The 26,406-nt window shown below is 40.8% G+C and overlaps 1 protein-coding gene across 1 annotated transcript in view; it reads right to left on the bottom strand.

Annotated features, from left to right (window-relative positions):
* LOC126235530 (trypsin-1-like) overlaps positions 1 to 14,259 on the bottom strand; it is a 204,599-nt gene extending 190,340 nt beyond the window's left edge. Inside the window, exons 1-2 of the mRNA XM_049944248.1 lie at positions 14,160 to 14,259; positions 13,625 to 13,723 (exon numbers count right to left, since the gene is read on the bottom strand). Of these exons, the coding sequence (XP_049800205.1) occupies positions 13,625 to 13,723; positions 14,160 to 14,259 (199 nt within the window). The remainder of the gene's footprint in view (positions 1 to 13,624; positions 13,724 to 14,159) is intronic.
* Between the last annotated feature and the right edge of the window lie 12,147 nt (positions 14,260 to 26,406).

The raw sequence follows: 26,406 nt of genomic DNA, 5'->3' as shown, positions 1-26,406 counted from the left end.
CTAAAGTCCAAGACCGTGATTCTAATTGAGCAACCGGCTGACGTGCTCGCTGGACGTGTTTTGCTACTTCGTTTTGCTGTGAGGTGATGTGGGTCTGATTTTCTGTAACCTCTGATATTTCCGTCTGTTTGTTCTCGATCTGTTAGATATGCTTTTCGTTGTCGACAATTTTTTCATGTGTTTCTTGGACGATTGTTCTTCCCCGTTTTTGTAAGGGTTGTCTAAGACGGCTGATGTCTCAACTGCCCGTACAGCTAAGACTTCTCTACAGGCCCGCCAATCAAGATCAGTGCCAGTACGAAGTTATGTTCAGGCTGAATGTCCCAAGTGCAGCCCCTCAGGAGTCAAGACCAGAATCACCTCTCCAGATTGGAGTCTGAATCAGAAGCCACGTTTCTCCACACTTCCCTTTCCATTGAAACGTCCCCTTAGAAAAAATTATGAATTATTGTGCTGGTGAACCTCCTTCGTTATTTGATTTTCAAACAGCTGAGCAGAACTGAACGTACTCAGACATTTCGCTCTTTACCTATTCTGATCAACACTAAACTGACACATAATACTTTTAGCGCAACGCAATATGACTTTCAAAAATCCCTACAAATGAATGGCCTTGTCTAACAATACCCTATACCTTTCATGAATCACTTACCTCACAAAAATCTTCGTTACTCGAACTACTGAAATACAGCGAGCGCCACTACTGCCAGCTAAATAAAAGATTCTAACTAGTGAAGTCACTAACTACTGATAGGCATAGTTAGCAAATGAAACATTTTAATAGAGAACAAACAATGTATTTTCCTTAATAATATTCAAAAGTCATCATATTAATATGTCAGTTCATGATATCCAGTATTACAAATTTACTCTTTCTGATGAACACACGTCCAGATCATCCGCTCTCAAAACTCCGCCATCTCTCTCCCCACATCCACCACTGCTGGCGGCTCACCTCCCACTGTGCAACGCTACGCGCTGTTAACAGCCAACTGCCCAACACTACAATAGCAAATTCCAACAATGCAAACCAGCCACAGACTGCACACAGCACAGTCAGTGATTTTCATATAGAGCGCTACATGGCGTTACCAACATAGAAACCTAAACAGCCTACTTACATAGCCCCCATGCTCCCCACAAAAAATTTTACAAATTGTTTTGGGCACTGGCCAATACATATTTGTTAAAATTGTTCATAATTACAATAACATAGAAAGCAAATGCACACACTTATTGATACACTGTCGGTCAAAAGCTAAAATCCCACAGTCCATAAAGACAGTCCTGATCATTCATCACATTAAAATTGCAGTGTTTTTTTTTTTTTTCTCAAAGACTGAGCAGTAAACGAAAATAAACACGGAAGTAGTGGATTACCATGCAATCTTGAAGAAGTAGTATTGTCCTTCCACCAGGAAGACAGTGCTGACTCTTGACATGCAGACATGTAATGGGCCACAACAGAGCAAACCCACAGCAGAGTCAGTCGAAGTTTTGAAGAGTATTGGTGGGTAGGTCATCACAGAGCAGACCTGCTATAGTCCTGTTAGAGATTACGGTATTGGTGGGCCACCAGAGGTGCAGACCCACTGCAGTTATTGTAGAAATAATGGTATTGGTGAGTCATCAATGGTGTAGACCCACTATAGTCCTTGTAGAGACGGCCAGCAGCCATCTGTTGCGACTGTGCAGGTGCACAATCACCATCAAACAGGCTTGAGAACAATATAGAAAGTCCATAAACCACCACTTGTGCACTCAAAAAGTTTTTGGAATTGTCCTTAGAACCACCAATGCTGTTAACCAGTCCCTTGCTGAATTATTAACACACGTGCAAACAATAACAGTCCCAACTTCTCACATATTCTGCATATACTATGACCAACAGAAATGTGTGCAGTGAAATGTATGGTTACAAGTTACTTAATTTGATGAACTGGTGTCGGTTACAATCTTATAACATGAGGATACAATTAAAAAGATACAGAAAACATCATTAAAACATAATAATACAGATAACATTTGTAGTAATACAGGCTTTACAAAAGAATAGAAATAGACATGTACATCAGTGTTACAGGAATTATGACATAAGTAAATATATAAAATAATGAGAATAGTTTTCGAAGCATTAATTTCACACATGAGCATTGAAACAGAACAGAATTAATAATGTATAAACATCTTTACAAAGAAAATAACATATTATTAGAAAAATTCTACAACATAACTCTTATAAGCTAAACTCATAAAGACAGGAAAAACACAAATACACAAGAGTACACAAACACATACCGGAATAACACAAAAGGAAAGGACTGGGTTTGTTTTCAGTGTAACATTTGGTACTGCAGTCCAACCCAAAACTTCATTCCAAATATCTTTCCTCTTATTTCAACATTTGCTCCTGCAAAAAAAAAAAAAAAAAAAAAAAAAAAAAAAAAAAAAAAAAAAAAAAAAACCTGTCTAACCCAGTTGTCCCTAATCCCTACTGTTTTGTACGTATGCTCTATTACAATAAATATTTCTCATTGTACAATACCCATTTTTGCCCAAATCTTTTTCATATAACTTCTCAATGCATTCTTTCCCTATTCTTCATCGTTAGTTTCTTGTATAGTATCCCCCCTCTTAAGCTAACTTAAATCTACTGAGCTCTGATATATATACTAAGGGATGAGGCAATGCAGCAACATACAACAAATTAACACAAACCGCAATGACAAAAAAATGGAAATTGGCAAAGCAAGCAGCAGTAAATTTAAATTAGCAAAGCAAATGCAATATTACAACTAATATAAGGCAAAGTGCAGCAAAGAAGAAAAAGAAATCAAACAATGCATTTACCTTAATAGTGTTCAAAAGTCATTTTATATATATATATATATATATATATATATATATATATCAGTTCATGATATCCAGTATTACAAATTTACTCTTTCTGGTGTACACACGTCCAGATCGTCCGCTCTTAAAATTCTGCCATCTCTCTCCCCACATCCACCACTGCTGGCGGCTCACCTCCAACTGTGCAACGCTACGCGCTGTTCACATCCAATTGCCCAACACTACGATAGCAAACAACATTGCAAACCAGCCACAGACTGCACACAGCACAGTCAGTGATTTTCATACAGAACGCTACGTGGTGTTACCAATAAAAAAACCTAAACAGCCTACTTACACCATCAAACCTAACTAAACTCGAAAAGAGCACCCAGACAACCTCCTCTATAAGGGTTTCGTGCAAATCACAAGACTCCACGAGTGCCATGTCTTCCCTCTCGCTCGTCTGCTCTACCTTTCGAAAAATCCTAATCAAAGTTAATAATATTCATTTCCCCGCTGAAGATGAAACCAATCCATGATTCGTATATTCCCATACAGGGAGGAGAAGACATTATGCTCCTGTATTATTTCTCTCACAGCCATTTTACGGAAAATGTTTTGAGTTTCGATTTAGGCCTCAAGTGAAAAATGGTTCATCACAAAGATCACAAGTTGCGACATTGTCGCGAGTAAAATAGTGACCTGAGTGTAGAATAAAATTCCTCTGCCTGTTTTATAAAAACAATGTCCTACGGCTCCAGTCCATTACTACATTGGTTTTATAAAACAGATCTGAAGATGGCCGTTGTAAACGTTTCGGTGTTGACAAAAAGTTTGTGACCATAGACGTAAAGCAAAGGAAGCTAATCGTAGAGATTATTATCAGTGTGGGCCGAAAGTTACATTCCATCATAAAATTCGTGATGCTTTCCAAAATCTTTGCAGACAGAAGGACGGCACCACCTGACAACTGCCTCAATAGCGTCTGCTCAAAGATGAACGTGGAAACACGCGGATTTTGTATGGACGTCATCTCTTGGCATTATGGGCATTTACAACACTGTCGAAACGCCTCGACTGGGTGATGCACTTCTCTCTTGTGTCCCTGTCCCCGCCATGTCCAGAAATACCTAACAGGCAGATCCAAGTAGGCAGTTTTCCGTCTCTTCGACCGAAAGCATTGTCTGTACACCAGTGTGAGAAGTTCTTGCGACAATCATTTTGTCCCTGATAAGTACTTTGGGCTTCAGATGGTTTTGAATTCCCAAATGTCCAGTGCAAGATTTACTGTCCTCATTCGAAGGACAGATACCATAAAGCTCCTGCATCCACTAACAATGTACATGCTCCCATCGGTGCCTGCTGATGTTGATAACTTCCTGTCACCTTACAAAAATGATGTCTGGGGGTGTAATAAGATTGAAGAGTAGCCATGAATAAGGGAATAAGTGAAAGTGTGACTTGTTCTCTCAAGCTGACGAAAAAGAATCTTCTTCAAGTGGTCAGTCTGATCTTGCTATGTAATTGCACTGCAAGGACTAGTGTTACGTGATCAGTTTTGTGTCAACTGCCATGATTTATAAACAAATGTCATGAAATTGGTAAAATCGTCGAATTTAAATTAGTTGCGAGCTACAATTGACAATATGAGTATCGTTAAATTACCATCAGTGACTGCCAGATCGCAATACTAATGGTCCATATTAATTTCCTATTCCTTGGAATCCTGCTGAATGAAGACACGTGCTGTCATTGCGAGGGAAGGAAGAGAAACCAGTAGAGGCCACTGGGCCGGGTACACTCTTTATGCAGCGAGCTCTGCTGGACAGCAGCGTCTGTGTTTGCATCTTAATGACAGGCATTAAGCAATGAAAGACTATTTTTAACACGGTGTGTCCACCAGTGCCATGGAGGTGCTTCTCAAACTATCAGCAGCAGAGCGTGCAGTATCACAAATCACTGCACCGTGCAGGAAGCCTGTATCCTGGCAACATTTGGGCATGGAATGGTTCAGGGATAAGATCTGTGAGGCTGAGACTGAAGACACAATCCGGCTCATTTGTTGTTATGAGTGTGGCAGTTGCAGCCATCAGCTGGCTTGTTTCCGAGCTCCAGCACAAAACCTCTACCTGTGGTTAATTACATTAAAACTGCGTATGGAAGGGTCACTGCAACCTCATTAGAAGAGCTCTCATTGGTTATCACTGAGAAGAATTATTGTCATAGGTGGTGACAATCACACAAAAGTCACTCTCTGGCAGAGTAGAGCTTCGGTCTTGGTTTCAGTCTTAGCCTTCTTCTTTGTCTCTGGCAGCGCTCTGATTACAACCGCTTGGACGGCACAATTCAAGAGAGGTACACCCATTCCAGGTTCTGAGGGAAAGCTGCATCCAGCATTCATAAATGTTAGGACTTTCACATTTGTAATTTAAGTGAGTTTATTAGCAATTGCATGCACACTATGTGCTTAATCAAGACAGTAAATTCCTGTGCGAGTCTTTCTTGTATTTCTATCTTTTTACCACAGTGCAATTTCTTCGAACCTAGATATTTTCCCGAATGTTGCGCTTAATCGAAAGTATCCATCTCACAGTCGTGAGCCAATCTTTTCCGAGGTGTTGATATTGTTAACTCAGTGGTACTATTTAATGAACGTAACAGTTCCCTGTCTTTTTGCACTTGTGTTTACTATTATGTCTATCAGGCCACTGTGGCCGAGCGGTTCTAGGCGCTTCAGTCCGGAACCGCGCAACCACTACGGTCGCAGAATCCTGCCTTGGGAATGGATGTGTGTGATGTCCATAGCTTAGTTACGTGTAAGTAGTTGTAAGTCTAGGGGACTGACGGCCTCAGATGTTATATCCCATAATGCTTAGTCATTTTGAACTTTGATTACTACAGGACCTTTTAATAAATAGGACTTAATAGCAACCATTGTTTCATTCAGCAGTTTTATAAATTCCCTAGCTTATCATCTTTGTGAGTTACAGCACCAAGGTTAGTGTATGTTAAAGCCACTGCTGTTAAATAAATTCCGTCCATTGAGTTATCTATTGTACAAAACCTGTAGTTAAATTTACTTGATAAGCGTATGTCGAAGGCTCAGCCATAACCTCATAGTAGCACATACCACCTGCACGAAATAGATGTCTTCTTGTCAATATTACTTGGATGGCCTCGGTCTTGCTGGGAGATGCTAAAAATTAGATACTGACAGCTATTTGAAACTCTCATATGGAACGATGAATTGCTCTCTAAGTAACGACATTTTAGACCTCTCAAGAGTAGTTGTTTACGTAGTTGGCCATTCATCGTATGCATCCTCTCTACTACAGTTCCTTACATATACGTTCTATGCATTTGGAATGGACCATTCATAGTGATTATTTATTCTGATGTTTGGTTGTATGTTGTTTCTTTCTCCATCTCTCTCTCACCCATAAAATCACCTACATTTTCAAAAGACAGGGAATAAACATAGCATACACAACAGACAATTCTATACAAAAAAAACTGACAAAAAACAGAGACATATACCAGAAAGCAGGTATATACCAGTTACAATGTAAGACTTGTGATGGCACATACATAGGGCTAACAGGGAGAACATTTGATGTCAGATACAAGGAACACATGAGGGCATGGAAATATGGGACAAACCACTCCACATTTGCAGAACACCTGAGAGAAAATGACCACAAACCAACCACTAGAGAAGATATATACGAGAATAATTATAATCAACAATAAAAAGCACCTTCTGACCATGCAAGAAAATTACCACGTACATAAAACAAAAGCAGACGGGAAAAAAATGTTCAATGACCAAGTACACATGCCAAACAATTCATTATTTACAGTAATAGATAAAGTACTAGAATAATGTTCGCAAAAAGGATAAATATAAAAACAGTGTTCAATGCAATATGAATAGAACCCAACATCTTTACACTCACTCATCCATGACCCCTCCCCAGAACACTGAAACGGTAAGTCAAAACAGCTGTCAAAAGAAAAAAAAAATCGGCTCTATCCCCCCCCCCTCTCTCTCTCTCTCTCTCTCTCTCTCACTCATACGCACACTGACGGTATAAACAGCATAAACAGAAGTTAGTAACGAACATCTACTTCGTTAGGTTGGCGGCACATGGGTAAACATACCAAAGACGATGAAACAAGTAATGGAGTCGCAATATTTACGCTGGGAAAAGAAGTGTACGACGTAATAGTTATATCGAGTAACAGAAGAACGATAGACCACCACAAAAAAGAGTGACAAACATGCTGAACAGTGTGTGGATGGCGAAAACATGAAGAGGTGAATAAAGAACAGTGATAAAACTGGTAGTGCGACCTCCAGACCAGACGTGAGGAAACGCAAATCAGCAAATCGTAAGTAATTACATTTTTTACAAAAAATATCGAAGTGAACTGTTTGATAATCTATAACTAACAAAACTGTTCATTATACATCCCACTGATGATACCTTAAAACAGTAGAAGACGAAACGTGTATGGATTAAATAAAATAAATAGCAGCAGGAAAAGGCAGTTTGTTTTGCCAAACAAGATTTGGGAATTGTCTCTGCAACTCATTTCTAGCCATCACCGAAAAATGTGCCGGACACCCATCGTGTTGATACCACAATTTGTTCCTTGTTCCTAACTTCTGTTAAGTTTGGAAGGTAGGGGACGAGGTACTGGCAGAAGTAAGGCTGTGAGGACGGGGCGTGAGTCGTGCTTGGGTAGCTTAGTTGGTAGAGCACTTGCCCGCGAAAGGCAAAGGTCCCGACTCTCGGTCCGGCACACAGTTTAATCTGCCAGGAAGTTTCAACAGACCTAATGTTTCCTGCAGGAATCTGGTGTACTTCCTACCATTAAGATTTCCTTCGATGAAATAGGGGCCTATAATCCTGTCCTCCAGAATCCCAAACCATACATTCACAGACCACGGTTTTTGGTGTGCAACTTCCCGATGCATTAAAGATCCTTTTGTTATCAATTTGTCATAGACATATTTAAATGTGCGACGTGAAGGGTGAGTGCGCTGAGGATATCTTTCAGCGTATAAGTCTCTAGCTCTCACTGAACTTCGTTGGCAATCTCCGTAAATGAGAAGCATGTCGACTTGTTCTTCGAAGAATTCATCAGTCATATTCGCTTGATTCGACAATACTAGTCTTACTGTTCCTATTAGTGTTTTATCGCGAAACCGTCGAATGGTGTATATATGTCAATAGCACGTTAAATGGATACGACGAATTCGGCGAATATTTACTATTTGCACATTATCCGAGAGAGAATTGTCAGAGCGTGTGCTTCGATAAGTGTCGAAGTGATAAGGAATACTACTCATTCCATGATAAGAAGATTGCAGCGCTGCATTTTTACCAATGCTTATCACTTCTGTAAATGGACATTCATACCATCTTTTTGACCTTCGTTGACATTCAAAGACCTTACTGTTGTACATCATTGGATACGTCTCGATAGCTGCTATCAGAAAATAACTACCGAACTGTAGCATACCATTAAAAAAAATTCACCATATCTCTGACGCGACACCAACTAGCAACAAAAAACCAACGTCATATTATGACCCCCGTTGTCCCATGCAACATTTGTCTCACAAACTTTTCAGCTACTGTCATACTTTCAGAGTTATTTCAGATGGCAATAGTTAGTGACTCACACTGTATATACAGAAAACATCCGCAAACACAGAATAACTGCTTTCATATTTACTGTTGGGAATTTCCTATTTGCACCTTGTTTTAGGCTTTCTAGTTGTCACTCCCATATACAATGCACTATAATTTTGGTATTCATGTTGTTGAATGCAAGCTTAAGTCAATAATAGATTTGGGCTGCTGTATTACTTGAATTGATTTGGAGAGTGCATCTTGTTTGATACAGCACGTAAAGGATCATTTCTGTGATACGTTTAAAATTGTGTGCGTTGCTTAACGCATCTACGTGGCTTGGTAGTAGGTCGCTTCGCTTTATAAACTGTCATTAGATGCTCTTCATTAGATATGTTTCACACACTGCAATTATATTTGTAAATGTCATGAATAGGCGACTTATTATGTCAATAGACAATCAGGTAAACATAAAAAGGTGAATACGGTTTTAGAATAGTACATTTATTAACAGATATCTCAGACAATCACGTGTAGATAATGCACTGATAATGTAGAGTTGAAATGAAGATCTGTCTGAGAACGTAGTTTATTACAATATACGTAAGTTATTGGATTAAATGTCATTTACACAAGTGAAATGACTCTTCGCGCGTTTTGGTTGATGAAGTCCAAATGAGCGGATACCCTGGTGTAGACGGACGGAGCGCCTGGGTATCCGCACGGGTCCACTCCCCAGGACACCACACCAATCAGTTCGCCGTTCTGCGCCAGGGGACCACCGGAATCACCCTGAACACGATCAAACACCAGACAGTGGGTAAAAATACCTTAATACTGCTATCAAAAATTTTGCAATGGAATTATTGTAAACTCATACAACATTATCTCAGAAATGTCTGTATTTTTGGAAAGTACAACACCCAACAAAAAATCATGAGTTAAGGATAACAAACACCTTTTCCTGTTTTTAAATGGCCTGTTGGCCATTCTGAAGTAATCGGGAATTATTTATCAAAATAGTCGTCTTTTTGCGAATATATCGTATACACTCAACAGTTTCCATCACAAGATGAATTGTAACTGCTTACAAGTTATAAGGTAAATAGGTCTAAATTAATAAATAACCTATAAATATGTGAAGTCCTTGTTTAACAAAAGTATGAATTGCAAGTTGTGACTTACACTGCAGATGGAGATGCCATCGTCAATGGGTCCCGAGCAGACCATTGTCTCCGTAAGCGGGTTGGAACCCACGTCCAGGTCGTCGATATTTTGGCTGCAAGTTTCATAGTCGATTACAGCGACGTCGACAGTTTGCAGAATGTCAGGTGTGTCGGCCGTTTCCGTTGCACCCCAGCCAGAAAGGACGGCAATGGATCCACCTGATATAAAATTGAAAAGTATTTTGCAGTAGAGTAAGTGGTCAAATGACACAACGTTAACAGTACTTTGCGTAAGTGAAACAGATACCTAAGGTTCAAAGTTTCTCCCAATGCCATCCCTTAACCCATCCATGTTCGATTTCCCACCGTTTCTGTAAATCGTTTGTGTCAAATGTCCGAATAGTTCCTTTGAAAAATCCGCATTCAGTTTCCTCCCAAATCCTTTAGGAATCTAAGCTTGCTCCTGACATCAACGAGACGTAAAACCTTAAGTACCTTTTTTCTGCAATATTAATATTACATCAAAGAATATATTAACTGGGTTCCTATGTGTGTGTAGCCCTGAAAGTGATTCACTTATCCAAAATAGTACGTTACATCTGTCGTTTACTCCACACTGAATGCCAGATGAGACTTTGGCAACAACACATGTAGAGAGAGATGTGTTACTATTCCTTTATACATCACCTTCCCGTAAGCTTCGAAAGTACTGGGAAATTTATTTTGTGAATAGTAATATTCCGATCAGTGACAACAATGAAATGATATCCTTTAAAAGACACTAAAGCAACTATACAAGGTGTCAAATTACTCGCAGTTAATGTTTTGCCATACGGATGACACTGAACACTTATCAGAGACTTACTAACAAAAGAAGTTCCCTTCCCGTATATCTCGTGCCTAACTTAAGAAGATTTAGTATACATATCTGTACAGATAAAGCTCCGGTTTAACTTGACAATTGTGGGGAATAGTTTACCACTTATGTTGGAGATTAGGACAGATAGCCTTCGGTCTGCTAGTAAATTAAAGTGTGCGGCCCCGACTTCGCGTACCTGGAGGGATTGAACCGGCGCTCGGCAAGCTGATGGCCTGGACGTACGCTCCCAGAGACAGAGAAGACTCCAACAGGAAGACGGCGATGTCATTCGCAGCTATACCTCTGAGGAAAAAAGGAATTTACTTCCGTAAGCACTGTATTACCCCACCTGCATTATAAAAAGTCACAACTGTTGAATCATACTGAACAAAACATATTATAGGAGTCGCTACTAAAAGGAAATACGTTATATTCAACTGAATTCCTCTGCGAATTTTGACATTAGTAAATTTACTCTGACAGTGCAGTTGTTTAAGTAGCATGATTTCTTACATCTACAGATTCTCAAACGAAACTATGCGGTTCGAGAGACCCTTTAAGGATAAAAATATCTTATGATGTCCTTATGCAAGCCGAAGCAACAAAGGTAACCTTGTTCTACAACTGGAATTTGAACCCGAGTCTTATGCTCACTTGGCAGATGGGCTAGCCACCACGCCACCCTGCCACAGTAGCTTTGTACAACTGCGCTGACCACGCTAGCGAACCTTCGTCGTAAGTCCAAAAACTTTTCATTTGTCACTTCAGTCTGTGTATACACATTCTACAAAATCTTATGGATAACATTCAGTCACACATTTGCATTCTGTACTATGCATTCGCTACCGTAGTTAAAACAATTTTTAACTGTATTACAGCTATAACTTATTGTTGTTACAATTAACCTAATTGAATTTGGTGAAAAATGGGATATCAGTAACTCATGACTTACAGATCCTGAAAATATCGCAGTTCTATTAACGACGTTGCCAGAGGTTCCAAGCTTACGCACTCACCCAGGATAGTCGGGATGCACGATCTGGTCCGAGACCGTGTCTTGAGAGGAGGATATAAGATGAACATCAACAAAAGCAAAACGAGGATAATGGAATGTAGTCAAATTAAATCGGGTGATGCTGAGAGGATTAGATTAGGAAATGAGACACTTAAAGTAGTAAAGGAGTTTTGCTATTTAGGGAGCAAAATAACTGATGATGGTTGAAGTAGAGAGGATATAAAATGTAGACTGGCAATGGGAAGGAAATCGTTTCTGAAGAAGAGAAATTTGTTAACATTGAGTATAGATTTAAGTGTCAGGAAGTGATTTCTGAAAGTATTTGTATGGAGTGTAGCCATGCATGGAAGTGAAACATGGATGATAAGTTTTTTGGACAAGAAGAGAATGGAAGCTTTCGAAATCAAGGGATCATAAATTTAGCATTGGAGGGCAGCGTGGAGGGTAAAAATCGTAGAGGGAGACCAAGAGATCAATACACTAAGCAGATTCAGAAGGATGTAGGTTGCAGTAGGTACTGGGAGATGAAGAAGCTTGCACAGGATAGAGTAGCATGGAGAGCTGCATCAAACCTGTCTCTGGACTGAAGACCACAACAACAACAACAACATGAAGACGTCAGAAGCTTGCTAGCCCAATACAGCATTACTCATTAAAACTATTAGTATTTTGGTTATAGTAAAATAGTTTTTATTACATTTGCTATACGTTAATGTACAAAATGTTTTCGTTACTACCGGGCTGGATTTCAAATAAATATTGATTTCTTGGCTCTTAACACCTCATCAATACCAAATACTTTTAAGAATGTGTTCCGTAGCTCCTGACTTTGTTTCGGGAAATCATTAGATTCATATTCTCTTAGAGTAAACCGCATCTATATTTTTCTGAGGACACATGATAGTTTTCCCTTTCATTTGGATGTTATTGCAGAATTAACATGTTGTTCATGAAATATCCACTAACATATTGTGTTGAGTTGGTAGTATTCCTAGAAGTTAATGGGACTTGTAACGTAGATGTTACTGAGAAAACATGATGTTAGCACCAATGACAGTGTGCGTTGTGTCCTAAGTCATGTTTGAATAAGCAAGCAAAATCATCCGTAATAAGAGGTGATGGTCGTTGTACGTGGACAAATTTAAAAAATCGCCTACAGTCATAATACATTTCTTGTGTTTCACATATTTAACTTGCAAGTCTAGCCCACCAACTTGGTCTACACATTTGGATCAAAATGGCAGGTGTAGTGTGACAGTGGTCGTACTCACGATGTAGCTTCCAATGCTGACGGCGCAGTGTCCGGCGGTGAGGATGGCGTTGCTGGAGAGGACGGAGCCACCACAGTTGTGGTACCGAAGACCCAGCACCACGTGCTGCAGGGACACCTGGTACGGAAACTCACCTGCGAAGAATTTCAACATGAGTTGTCAACACACCTCTGCTCGAGCACCGATTTTCACGTCCCCACTTAACAAGCCGAAAGCCATTACTAGTGTCGCTTGCCCTTCCTCAGTTAGGCTTCCCACCGATTGGATTTCCACAATGCAGAATGTTGAGAGAAGAATATGATACAAGATGAAATTGAACGTCCAGCTACCAGCGGCTGTAATGTTACAACAGAATAATTTCCTTATTTGGTTATCCATTTATTATTACGCTTCCGACACCTTATTTTTGACAAGTTTTCATTTATTCAGATGCATAAACAAAGAAGCAAACTTCAATGGTGTAGGGGCTCTATTCTTACCTCCTGAAAGCTACACACCAATAATGTTTACTACGTGACATTTTGTACTAATGTCACCCGAAGTTATCTGAGCTGATGATGTCTATGTAATAGTTGAAATCTAGATCGTCCGTAGTAAAACTACGCATTTCCCGATCGATAGCTGTTATTTTCGCTATTGTCTAAATTAAACTTTTATACTGCTTACTACTCTACCAGTCCAGTTCTGTTGATGCAAAGTTCTTTTTTTTAATCTGGAGATCTTGTACAACTAGTGTGTTGGAGGCGCTGACGCACAATAAGTTACATTGGAGTCTCTAGACGGAAATAGCGGTTACTTGACCAAATGGTTTATTGCAAGGAGAGATGGATACTCACCTCTGGTGGCGTCGTGTCCCCCGTAGATGCGTCCCCTGGAGAGAGCGAAACGCCGAGCTGGTCCAGTGTGCGGCAGACGACGCACTGGAAGCGCCGAACCTGCAGACAAACACACCAACATTCAGCTATGCCTTTAATGTAATCTCCCCACGAACTGAAACCTTAACATTTGCTTATCCCGCGTAGATTCCTCACAACTGAGCCGTCCAAACCCATTTCGAAAACTGACAAAAAAGGTAGGTCTGCCGCTCATTTCTTGCCTCTCCACCAAAATTGTGCTCAAACCAGCTTTGCAAACTAGAAGAAAAAGAGCTATGATGGCAGAAATTGGTGGCCAGTGACAGGAAAGTTGCTGTAAGAATGTTGCTCGTAGATTGCGTCACGAGAATACTGCTCGCAAGTTGCAACTTTCAGTACTCTGTACCAGATTAATCAGTCCGTTTTCACTTGCTACAAAAACCCAGTGAAAGTGTAACTCCACTAAAACTAAAAAATGAATGTCAGGTCGGCATTCTGTCACGCTACGAGTTCTCACCCAGCACACAGGCGACGAGGGCCATAACATCTTTGACCAATGTCTTCTGCGGCCTTACTGTGATTTCATAAAAACGCTTCAACAATGCCCTTTCGACCATCCTCGGTTGTATAAATATCCAGGGACCAAAAGGCTATATTTTCAATCGTACAGAGGCAAAGAATGTGTAACCTCCCTATCTATCTTCAAAACGGGTTACCTACAAAAGTAAGTCCGAAATAAGGCTTGAACTGAAATGTCCTCTCATATACAAAGTTAAGACGCATGAATTTCTGTAGTAACGAGATCTGACTACAATATTCAGGTAATATGATCTAGAGTAGGACAGGCTTACCTCGCACAAAAGTTCTTCATTGTTTTACGCGAAACTGATCAGTCGTAGCGAATATCTGAAGTTACATAAAAAGCGTATAACCAACGGTGTTTCTAGCACAGTTGTATACAATGCGCGCGGTCTAGCGTACTATTGCCAAAAGTTCACAAGTACACGAAGTAATATGGTTTTACTTGATAGGATGAAGGACTATAACAGTACCAGCTCCATAAAAATCCGTTCTGAAATGCGTATATAGACAGGGTTGCAGAGTAGTTTGTTCAAGATCTGCTATTAATCGTAAAATGTTTTTAGGAAGAACTAATTTTGCTGATTGTAAAGTAATGTACACTACATCGAATGTTGTTGTACTAACTACAAAGTGCAACTCACTGTCAGTATAATTTCGTTTGAAAAGGAACGTAATGGCGAGGAAATTCAATTTACTTTGAAAATGTTTTAGTAGAAAAGTATATAATTATTTACTAAATGTAATGATACCACTATGACACAGGCAACATTAGTGCTCACAACATATGGCACGGAAAGATTGAACACCTGAAATCTTGAAACAAAATAAAATCTATAAACGTCGGTAACAATGGATAACATCAATTGGCAGGACGTTAGGCGCATTTAAATGTTGTACCCCATTCAGATGGATTAATAGCAAACTGGCTCTGCAAAGCGCATCGAAGTCTATCCTCCTCAGAAAGTCACAAATAGAACTTCACCACAGGAAAAGTGCACTTTAAAACAATGAGAGATTTGGTGAAATTTTTCGCTATTACCTCGGAATGTCTACCAAGAAAATAAATACATGTTAACTACCTGATGCCTGTGAATGATTAGCAGACTCGAATTGCAAGTGTGCTCATCCTCTTCACAACCAGACCGCGTGTTACCATACACCACACCGCGCCACACACCGACCACACCAGATTAGAGAAGAGACGCTATTGTGTTTGAAGTATGCTTCCCAAAAACACTTTCGCTTGCAGAAATCGATAGGTAGGTACAGACATGTATCTTTACAGCCAGCTTGCGAGTTAATAACAAGGGTAATAATTTGAGCAATCAAAGTAGCAAATGAGGCAATAACTTTCAAAGGCCGAGGATACTGTTTCGGCAGTTAGTTCGTCTTACGTGGTGTACTTGATGTTCTGTCATAATGCAGTGAATATGCGAAACTCTGACATCATACTAAAGAAGCTCTCTGATTTGTTAAGTAGTGAATTCACAGAACATGTCACAATTGTTAAGCTGCAGGAAATGGCTGTAAGACCAATAGTTAGAAGCAATACACCGGCTCACAGCAAAGAGCTGTTTAAAAACGGTGGATGTCCTGACTGTACCAATTGAGTACTTTTCCGAGTGGCTCGTGTACATGATGTACAACATTGAGAACTATTTCACTAATAGGTCGATACATAATCATCGAAGAACAGCAGGTTTGGACTTACATTTATCAAACAAATATATACAGGGTGTTACAAAAAGGTACGGTCAAACTTTCAGGGAACATTCCTCACACACAAAGAAATAAAATATGTTATGTGGACATGTGTCCAGAATCGCTTACATTCCATGTTAGAACTCATGAAATGGAAACATACAGCAACAGAATGTCCAGCGTGACTTCAAATACTTTGTTACAAGAAATGTTCAAAATTTCCTCCGTTAGCGAGGATACATGCATCCACCCTCCGTCGCATGGAATACCTGATGCCCTGATGCAGACCTGGAGAATGGCGTATTGTATCACAGCCGTCCACAATACGAGCACGAAGAGTCTCTACATTTGGTACCGGGGCTGCGTAGACAAGAGCTTTCAAATGCCCCCATAAATGAAAGTCAAGAGGGTCAGGAGAGCGTGGAGGCCATGGAATTGGTCCGCCTCTACAAATCCATCGGTCACCGAATCTATTGTTGAGAACACTTCGACTGAATGTGCAGAAGCTCCATCGTGCATGAACCACATGTTGTGTCGTACTTGTAAAGGCACATGTTCTAGGAGCACAGGTAGAGTATCCCGTATGAAATCATGATAACGTGCTCCATTGAGCGTAGGTGGAAGAACATGGGGCCCAATCAAGACATCACCAACAATGCCTGCCCAAACGTTCACAGAAAATCTGTGTTGATGACGTGATTGCACAATTGCGTGCGGATTCACGTCAGCCCACACATGTTGATGGTGAAAATTTAAAATTTGATCACAATGGAATGAAGCCTCATCCGTAAAGAGAGCATTGCACTGAAATGAGGATTGACACATTGTTGGATGAACCATTCGCAGAACTGTACCCGTGGAGACCAATCAGCTGCTGATAGTGCCTGCACACGCTGTACGTGGTACGGAAACAACTGGTTCTCCCGTAGCACTCTCCATACAGTGACGTGGTCAACATTACCTTGTACAGCAGTTACTTCTCTGAAGCAGACATTAGGGTTATCGTCAACTGCACGAAGAATTGCCTCGTCCATTGCAGGTGTCCTCGTCGTTCTAGGTCTTCCCCAGTCGCGAGTCATAGGCTGGAATGTTCCGTGCTCCCTAACACGCCGATCAATTGCTTCGAACGTCTTCCTGTCGGGACACCTTCGTTCAGGAAATCTGTCTCGATACAAACGTATCGCGCCACGGCTATTGCCCCGTGCTAATCCATACATCAAATGGGCATCTGCCAACTCTGCATTTGTAAACATTGCACTGACTGCAAAACCACGTTCGTGATGAACACTAACCTGTTGATGCTACGTACTGATGTGCTTGATGCTAGTACTGTAGAGCAATGAGTCGCATGTCAACACAAGCACCGAAGTCAACATTACGTTCCTTCAATTGGGCCAACTGGCGGTGAATCGAGGAAGTACAGTACATACTGACGAAACTAAAATGAGCTCTAACATGGAAATTAAGAGTTTCCGGACACATGTCCACATAACATATTTTATTTATTTGTGTGTGAGGAATAATTCCTGAAAGTTTGGCCGTACCTTTTTGTAACACCCTGTATATGTAAATGAAATTGCATAATACATTGCCCAAGAAAATGAGAACGAGGTCTGTGGTGCATGACTGTAAAGTCTCGTCATTCTCATGAACTCACCATCTCAGACATCACTTGGGGCCGCTGAGTGGACAGAGTGCAGGATGTGAAGAGGTTCGTGCGACACAGTTTCATGTTTACTGGCTTGCAGACAGCTTTCATAAAATCTGAAGTTAGTGCAACGCGTGCAACAAGTCTCAAGAAATTTCTTTGGTTGTGGGCAGGGATGCTGGGGGGGGGGGGGGGGGGGCGGATGAGCGAGCAGAGCAGAGGATAAACCTTTCTGAGTCTAGTGCTTGAAAGTTGCAATTGTTTTTGGACAGGAATAAAGTTATAGTTTCACCGGTCTTTAGACCATAAACAAAGTCATATAGTGCTAAGAAGTAATATTATACACCTTTTTTGGTTTAGTTCAATCCTTGACAACTTCTACAATAATTCATATTCATACAGACAAATGAATCGTAAGGTTTCTTCGACTTTTACTGCTGTTTCATCTCCACCACTCCTCTCTTAGTCTTAGTGGTTTGTCGACAGTAAAGAGGAATATTGAAAGATGTGAAATGTTTCAATAACATTAAAAGTATATAAAAATTCATATGTTTTATAAATAATAAGTGATACAATACAGCTGAATTCTTTCTGGTTTTTAGAAAGAAAAAAAAACTAATTTTTTGACATTCGTCTGAATGGAATGGACAGTGTCTTGAAAGGAGGAGATAAGATGAACATCAAGAAAAGCAAAACGAGGATAATGGAATGTAGTCGAATAAATCGGGTGATGCTGCGGGAATTAGATTAGGAAATGAGATACTTAAAGTAGTAAAGGAGTTTTGCTATTTGGTGCGCAAAACAACTGATGATGGTCGAAGTAGAGAGGAGATAAAATGTAGATGCAGTGGCAGGGAAAGCATTTAAGAAGAAGAGAAATTTGTTGACATCGAGTATAGATTAAAGTCTCAGGAAGTCGTTTCTAAAAGTATGTGTATGGAGTGTAGCCATGTACGGAAGTGAAACGTAGACGATAAATAGTTTAGACAAAAAGAGAATGGAAGCTTTCGAAATGTGGTGCTACAGAAGAATGCTGAAGGTTACATAGGTATATGACATAACTAATGAGAAGGTATTGAATAGAATTGGGCAGAAGAGAAATTTGTGGCTCAACTTGACTAGAAAAAGGGATCGGTTGGTAGGACATATTCTGAGGCATCAAGGGATCACCAATTTAGTATTGGAGGGCAGCGCGGAGGGTAAAAATCGTGGAGGGAGACCAAGAGATGAATACACTAAAGAGATTCAGAAGGATGTAGGTTGCAGTAGGAACTGGGAGATGAAGAAGCTTGCACAGGATAGCATGTAGACCTGCATTCTCTGGACTGAATACCACAACAACATCATGGAATACTCGTATATAGTTAGAAAAACATGACTCGTTCTCTTTATTTTCCATTGTTTGTAGTGGTGATTTATGACTATCAGGGAGTGAGAATGGAGGAGAAGTGGGATTTTATTGAATTTGTGTATGAAGTGCGGAAAGCTGTTGTTATGGTGGAAAGGAATAGGTGGTGGGATTTAAAGTGGAAAAGTGTCTCGAAGAGAAAGGTAAAATGATAGCAAGGAAGACTTTGAACCTTACAATAAAAAGGAAAGGAGATGAACAGGCAGGAAAAAAGGAAGAAAGATTAGAGTTTAACGTCACGTCCACGGTGAAATCGTTGGATACTTACAGTATAGACGGGTTTGGGAAAACATGAGAAAGAGAGGAGCAACCAAGTCCTTTTCAATGGAACCATTCCAGAACTTGTGGTACACGGTTTAGGGAAGTGACTGATAACTACCTGAATTGGAGGAACAGGAAATTGAACACCCATCACCCCAAATTCGAGCACAGTGAGATACATAAAGTGCCATAAGGCTATGTGGGTAATGAGGAAAGGAGCCCAGACGTGGAGATCGGATGTTTTTGAACTAGAAGTATGGGTACCTCTCTGGCAGAATTTCATGCTATGTTAGATGAGTGAAGTTCGTTACTATAGAATCTGGGATCTGTACCCGAGGCTGTGTTTTCAGGTCTACTGGTTGTGTCGGAAGGCCACGTGAATATAGAGGGACCCTTGGGATTTCTGGTGGATAAAGCAATGAGGTGTCATTGGTTTACTTGAGGATTTGGAGACAGGGCATGATTTAGGTTTTGAAAGTGCACACGACTGAGAAGAATAGCGCTTTGGCTCACCACTTCAGTTAGATGTAAGATGCAAGGATTGGTGTCAGTTAAATAGGAAGGATTATTGTGTAGAAGTGATCCTTCTGGATGAAACAGTTTACTGAACATGCAGATTTCAGCAAGACGTGTTCGACATATCGTGGGCTTTTGAAAAAAAGAGTCAAAAGCCGATAATGCAATAATGGGTATACTAAAAGTGGTTACAGTGAAATGGTGTCACATATAATTTGTTGTAGTTTCATAAAATTCTCGATATTGAATTGTAGATCAGAATGCCATATACAGTTGCAGGCTGTTTCTAGGTCAGGTAATTTACAGTTACTGGTTTAGTAGAACATGAGTAGACTGTTGGGAAAGAAATTGGATCACAAGCCGCTAGCTGCAAATATAAGAAATCGTGACCAGGACCATTTACGCTGCGATTTTGTGGAATATCCTATTAATGTATTGTGCAGCACTGGGTGTGCCCCTTCTCTGATAAATTGCCGTACTGCTATGTGCTAGATGTTACAGCTGAGGTGTCAATGGACTCTTTGGTTGTGAACACAAAAGATTAATTAATCCAGAAGTCTTCAGGAACTATAATTTTTAGTAGGGAGCGTGATTGTTGACAGTGAGACTTTAAGAATTAAATATGATGATCCACGTAACAGGGGTTACGGGTGGGAAGAGTGCTGTAAAATGGATGTGAGGTAGGAAGTGGTATATTCATAACGCAAGCAAATGTTAACTGCCAGTAAAGAACTGTTCGCCATTTATGAGGCCTTTTCTCTGGTTGTACCGTTCTTTATGGAACAGTGTAGGTTCAGTTTTCTATTTAGGACTCAGTGAGTGATAAGATAATCTAATATGGATGTGGTTGTCTAAAAACTCAAACAGTGATATCGGCATTCGAGTCACTGTGTGCTTGGACACCTTATTTGGTTTCGAGATCGAAATGGTAATTGCGCTGGGACTCCTCCATTGTGGCGTAGTAGTGTTCTCCTTTAAACTCTGCAGCGTTGGTGGGGAAAAGCCACGAACACTGGAGCGCCCCATGTAGATGTGGTGTCTGTGATTCTTCATTCACGGCCAAACTCAATAGTCGTAATTTTCTGCACGATTTGGAGTGGAATTTTCTTTTCTTCATTTCATCCCCCTCACCCCACTCGAACAAATGGTAAGTTCTCACCGGTATCAGCTGTTCTTCATCCAGGATGATTTAAAAGCAGATAAAAAGTGAAACACTTTGAATAATTGTCAAATTACACAATGTTTTACTATTGTAAGCCAAGTGTCGATGTTAGTTTTTGGGTTAGTTCATGGTGTTTTACTGTATCAGTTACTTGGATGGGATGGTTGTAAATGGTGAGACAGAAGCCATACGAGGGAAAAGGAAATATTTTAGCCGATAATTATTAAGTGGACCTTGGTTTATCCTGAGGAGATACTGGTTGCACCAGAAGATAGTCTGGTCGAAATGGAGTTGACGGGATCATTCAGATTTCAGAACAGTTCTAAGACTTGAAAGCGACGTCATCGACTTACAAGAGTATGTGTACCGGAGAAGGGGTTTTCGGCGTAACAGTAGTAGCCAATGTAAACAGGGATGGAGATAAAACAGTCTTGGGGCACACCAGTTAGATAACAAATAGTCTGTGGTTCAAATGGTTCAAATGGCTCTGAGCACTATGGGACTTAACAGCTGTGGTCATCAGTCCCCTAGAACTTAAACCTATCTAACCTGAGGACATCACACACATCCATGCCCGAGGCAGGATTCGAACCTGCGACCGTAGCAGTCGCGCGGTTCCGGACTGCGCGCCTAGAACCGCGAGACCACCGCGGCCGCCAAGAGTCTGTGTTAAATGTAGTTGTAGCCAAGGGGCACTGAAATTCATTGTTTCAGAGAAAATCGGGAAGTCCTACCGTCAGGTACTCGTAGTACTGATCGAAGAGGTATGGGCCAGGACTTGCATGGAGAATTTGGTAGCAGAAATGAAATCATCGTGTGGCATTGTTGTCCCGGAGGCCCCATTTGTGTAGTTAATTTTTTCTCAAATGATGAAGCTGAGCTACGGACGTTCACTAACAGGATGCATGACGTGTGTTGAAAAGTTGGAGTATGAAAGCTATGAAGGTACTAAAGCAGAGTTGATGAATCCGAAATTCTGGAACTTCTGTAAGAAAATTAAATGCTTCTAAACCTCTGGTTACAAATAAAATATCACCCAAAAAGTGTTCCAGAAGGACACAGATACTGACAGGTAAGCAGATTTATCACAGCATGAAAATGTGGTAATCCTAAAGAATGGTGGACATCCTCCAGCAGCAAAATATGAACGAATTCGAAAAAAGAACGAAGCAATTTCTTAAAACGTAGATAATGATATCATCAAACACAACAAATATATTGCAGAAATTTCCAATAATGTTTTAACGTCAGTACCGTAGCTCTGCACACTTCCCTAAAAGATACCACACGTCTGATCTGTGATTCTGCAGGGTCTATAGAGACCGTCGTCTAGGCTGGTACCCATTAACCTTACAAGGAAACATCAGCTACTTCACCTCATATTTTAAGGAGAAAAAATAAGAAGAAAAAAATACACTTGCAACTTATGAGTCCCAGAAATCGATACCGGGGGAAAATTTGGGCCATAATTCTTAAAGTGAGCATTTATAACCTTCTGAATGTAGAGCTGACAAAAAGGAGCGCGCATCGGCTGTCTCCAGCTCCGCCAAACAGCGGCCGCCTAATGAACGATCACGAAATATTAGAGACAAATGCCTCGGATGCCGCACAGTCCAGAATCGGCAGGCCAGTCAGACAAAATCGCCATGACTGTTGAGGCAATCATCCTACCAACGTACCAGGTTAGAGATACTATTTGGTAATTTCCTGCTGCATGAAGAAGTCCGTAACTACCTGCTGCACGTCCTCGTCCGAGGCGAATCTATGACCCCTCTGGCACTTTTTAAGGGACCGAAGGCGTGATAATGGCATGGGCACAGTTCGGGACTGTAGGGTGGGTGCTCGAGTGTCTCCATCTTGTCCGTGATGGATGGGGTTGGCCTCCCAGATCGACCACAGTCTTGTGTAGAATCTTGACCAGCACAGAACTTGGTGCACCATTCCATAACGGTGGTTTTCTACAGACACCCAGCTTCATACGCAATGGATTTCCACCGGTGTTTTTCCTTCATCATCCAATAAAAGAATAACAGCACGCTAGTTCTGAAGGACTTCTCTTAATTGGCCAGGCATGCAGACAGATTACGTGTGGCGTACACATTCCAATTTTTAGGGTACGTTCTGTTTCAGTTCCGTTAATCATAGAGAAAACATTCATCATGTCATATAGATTGTAAAATATCAGATAGGACGAAGAGATTGTAAATACTGTATTAAGTAATTCCAAAAACGCTCGTCGAAAGCTCCCAGGAATAGAGTCGCTTATAAACTGTAATCGTTCTGCTACGCACAGGAAGTAGGCTGCAACTACTTGTTAGCAGCGATGAAAATCTAAATCGCTATTGGGATGTACACTGCATAACAAGAAAACTGATGCACCTAGAAGATGAAGAGAAAAGATATGAAATTCCACCGTTTGAGAGACTGTGTGACGCTTATAAAAATGAGTCAAATTTACAAAGAACTTGGCAGTCAGAGTCCACTTATCAGTATGACGTTCCACCCCCTCTTTCCTGGATGTATACATTTACTCGGTTGGGAAGGGTGTCATAAAGCCGTCATATCCTCTCCTGATGTGCCTGACGCTCAGTAGTTGTAACTGGTCCTTTATAAAATGGATATTGGCTCTGAGACAGAGTTAGTCCCACACATGTTCTATCGGGGAAGCATCTGGAGTTCTTGCTGGCCGTGCCGACACTCCAAAAAGTGCTATATGTGGACCCGCATCGTCCTATAGAAAAATGACACCACGACACTGTTGCATGAAGACTCAGTATGTCCGCGAACTACCGTTGTTGCATACCAGCCGCGACCTGAAGTCATACCCAACAGCATCTAAGCCATGTCACCAGGAACAACACCGTCTGCCTCTCCAAAACACTGAAAGAATGTGATCCCTTTTCAGGTCCCTGCGAAAATCACCGATGGTCGCATCCGGAGTAGAGCAGAACCGCGATTCATCGCTGAACACATTGCGATGTCGTTCATCGTCAGTACACGCTTTCCAGACGCTGCACCCGTGTTAGTGTTGTGCTCTTAATGGCAGTTTATGCATGGTTCGCTAATTCCCTGCTCCGGCAGCTGCTAGCCTTCCTTCCAATGGTTCAAGACGTAACACAGTTTACATTACTTGTTGTTGGATTGTAGGCGCAATAAGGAAGACGATAAGCTGTGCTTGGTGTGTAACACGGCGATCATGCGTTGTTGTGATCAGATCTGTCCACTAGAATTTTGACAAGAAATATGCTTCCCATCTGTTTTCCATACAGTCCAATATTGGATCACTGTCACACCCGAATGCCTCACAGATACGATTATCGAACGAATGGTACCAAATGGAGATTTACAATGATTCTCCTTTTAAACTTTATCAGGTCCTGATAACGCTGTCTCAAACGAATACATATCATTTGCATGTCGTTCAGAGTGATCACTCAACATCTCACCCTGTTCATGAACCATTATACATCATACCAGACCATGTACCAACGATAATCACGAACAACGCTAAGGCACTCTGGTGGTCATTCGATCTGTCACAGAGAATTACAACTCCAGTCATTTACATAGGGTCCGAACGTGTCTCCACGCACTAAGTAACACTGACATGAGACAGTGTCTTCTGGGTCATTCACTTTTTTCGTCAGACAATTTCTATCGCAAAGATGAGTTGAACACCGGAGCTGGAGGAGTGTTCATTGCTACGAATTAACATAACGACAATGCAGGTATCATAAAAAAAGGTAATGAGAGATGATACAGCCACTACACTTGTAAACTAAATTTTTTAAAGTAAATGACATTTCAAACAGTAAATTTCAACTTGAAAGTACAATGTAGACGTTTTTGTATTAGACTGGGACCTGGGATCCAATCCAGCAACTAATATTCCTGTTAGCTAACCATACAAAATATTAAATATGATTTCAGTCACAAATAACAACGTGTACTCGGACTTAAACTTGAAATGGCACCGAATAAAGCTTTTGTGCTGGATGGGGATTACAAACAAACTCCCAGTAGGATTGTTGACCGAATACAACAAATTTATACAAATCACAATTTTTCACCAAGAAGGAGATTACTGAATGTGAAATGAAAAGTCTAAAAGGAATTGACATACTGGATTCGACTCCAGCACCATTAGTCGGGGCTTCTAATCACGAATAGACGTTAAATATCGTCTTATTTAAGCAGCAGCGAGCTGTGTACATGTCTGAACTCCAAGTAACATGACGTAAAGACCTGTGCTGACTGGGAGTCGAATCCTGTACGTATCATCGCTGTTACTACACACGAAGAGACGTTGGCTATCGAACGCTTTTTCTCCACTGAGGGTGACATGGTTGAACCTGAACGATTATAACAAGAAATTCTGTCTCTAGATGGGCGTCGAAACCTGTACCAATTGTTATTGTTGAAAACCCACGGAGAGGTATTAAAGTCATATCCACTTGTCACCTGTTGCTTGGCGTCCGCACACTGCAGTTTAAAATGAGGTGCAAACTGGCAAGAAACCGTGTGAAATTCAGTTATTCCTAGGAAAAACGGAAGCACCAGAATGGAAAAGGTTAGTATCAATGCGCGATAACACTTTCAACTGATTGGCAACCACTGGATTTATTCCATATTCTCACTAGAGACAGTACGAGTAGCAGTTAATCACTGTAACAACAGAACATTTACAGGTATGGTAAAATTAGAATTGCGACAGAGTGAGTTATTAACTAATGGAATCAACTGCGACATAGCTGGAACACAGTTTCAGCTTCCTGTTACCATTAAAGGTACCGTGATGATTGCAGGAACTAAACCATTGTTGTATTGGTTGGAGAAACCTGCAAAGAAACACACGTAAAACCTAACCTTCCTGAACAATACCTGGGATCCCACTTTGCTACAAACGATAGATCAAGTAATCATTTCAGAGAAAGAAGAGATATGTCAGATATTTCAGCATGTACAACAATATCACACGGAACATCTTTACGATAAATGTATCAACGTGTAGTATTATCAGAATACTAGCATTTATTCGTTCGCTTTAGTTATTTTTCTTTGACGAAAAACCACTCATACAAAACAAGCAGTCGTTCATGAGACTCTAGATTCTCGTATTAAACTATAGCATGAAAGTAAAGGTTCAGATTAAGTCTAAATAGATGGTGGTGTGTGACATTGATCAATTCCAAGTTGTTCTGTCCTCTGAAGGGTGGTGAGAAGGGTGGGGGCGGGGGGAGTGGGGTCACAAGGGAGCTTAGGTTGTAATCTGATACCAGCTGTGTAACCTGAGACTGGACGGGAAAAGGTAGCTATGCCAGCACAAACCGGAACTGATTACATACTGATCTTAAGACAACTCTGCGTTATAAACCGTCTCGCAGACTCGTTTCAATGCAACGTGGGGGTAACCAGAAGTGTGTGTTTTTCAAATACGTAGTTGCTTCACAAGACAGGCTTGGGAAAGGCTTGAAGGGACCATTAGT

This window comes from Schistocerca nitens, chromosome 2 (genome assembly GCF_023898315.1).
Source record: "Schistocerca nitens isolate TAMUIC-IGC-003100 chromosome 2, iqSchNite1.1, whole genome shotgun sequence".
Taxonomy (NCBI): Eukaryota; Metazoa; Arthropoda; class Insecta; order Orthoptera; family Acrididae; genus Schistocerca; species Schistocerca nitens.
The sequence above is the reverse complement of the archived record's forward strand: the minus strand, read 5'-3'. Positions and strand labels throughout refer to the sequence as shown.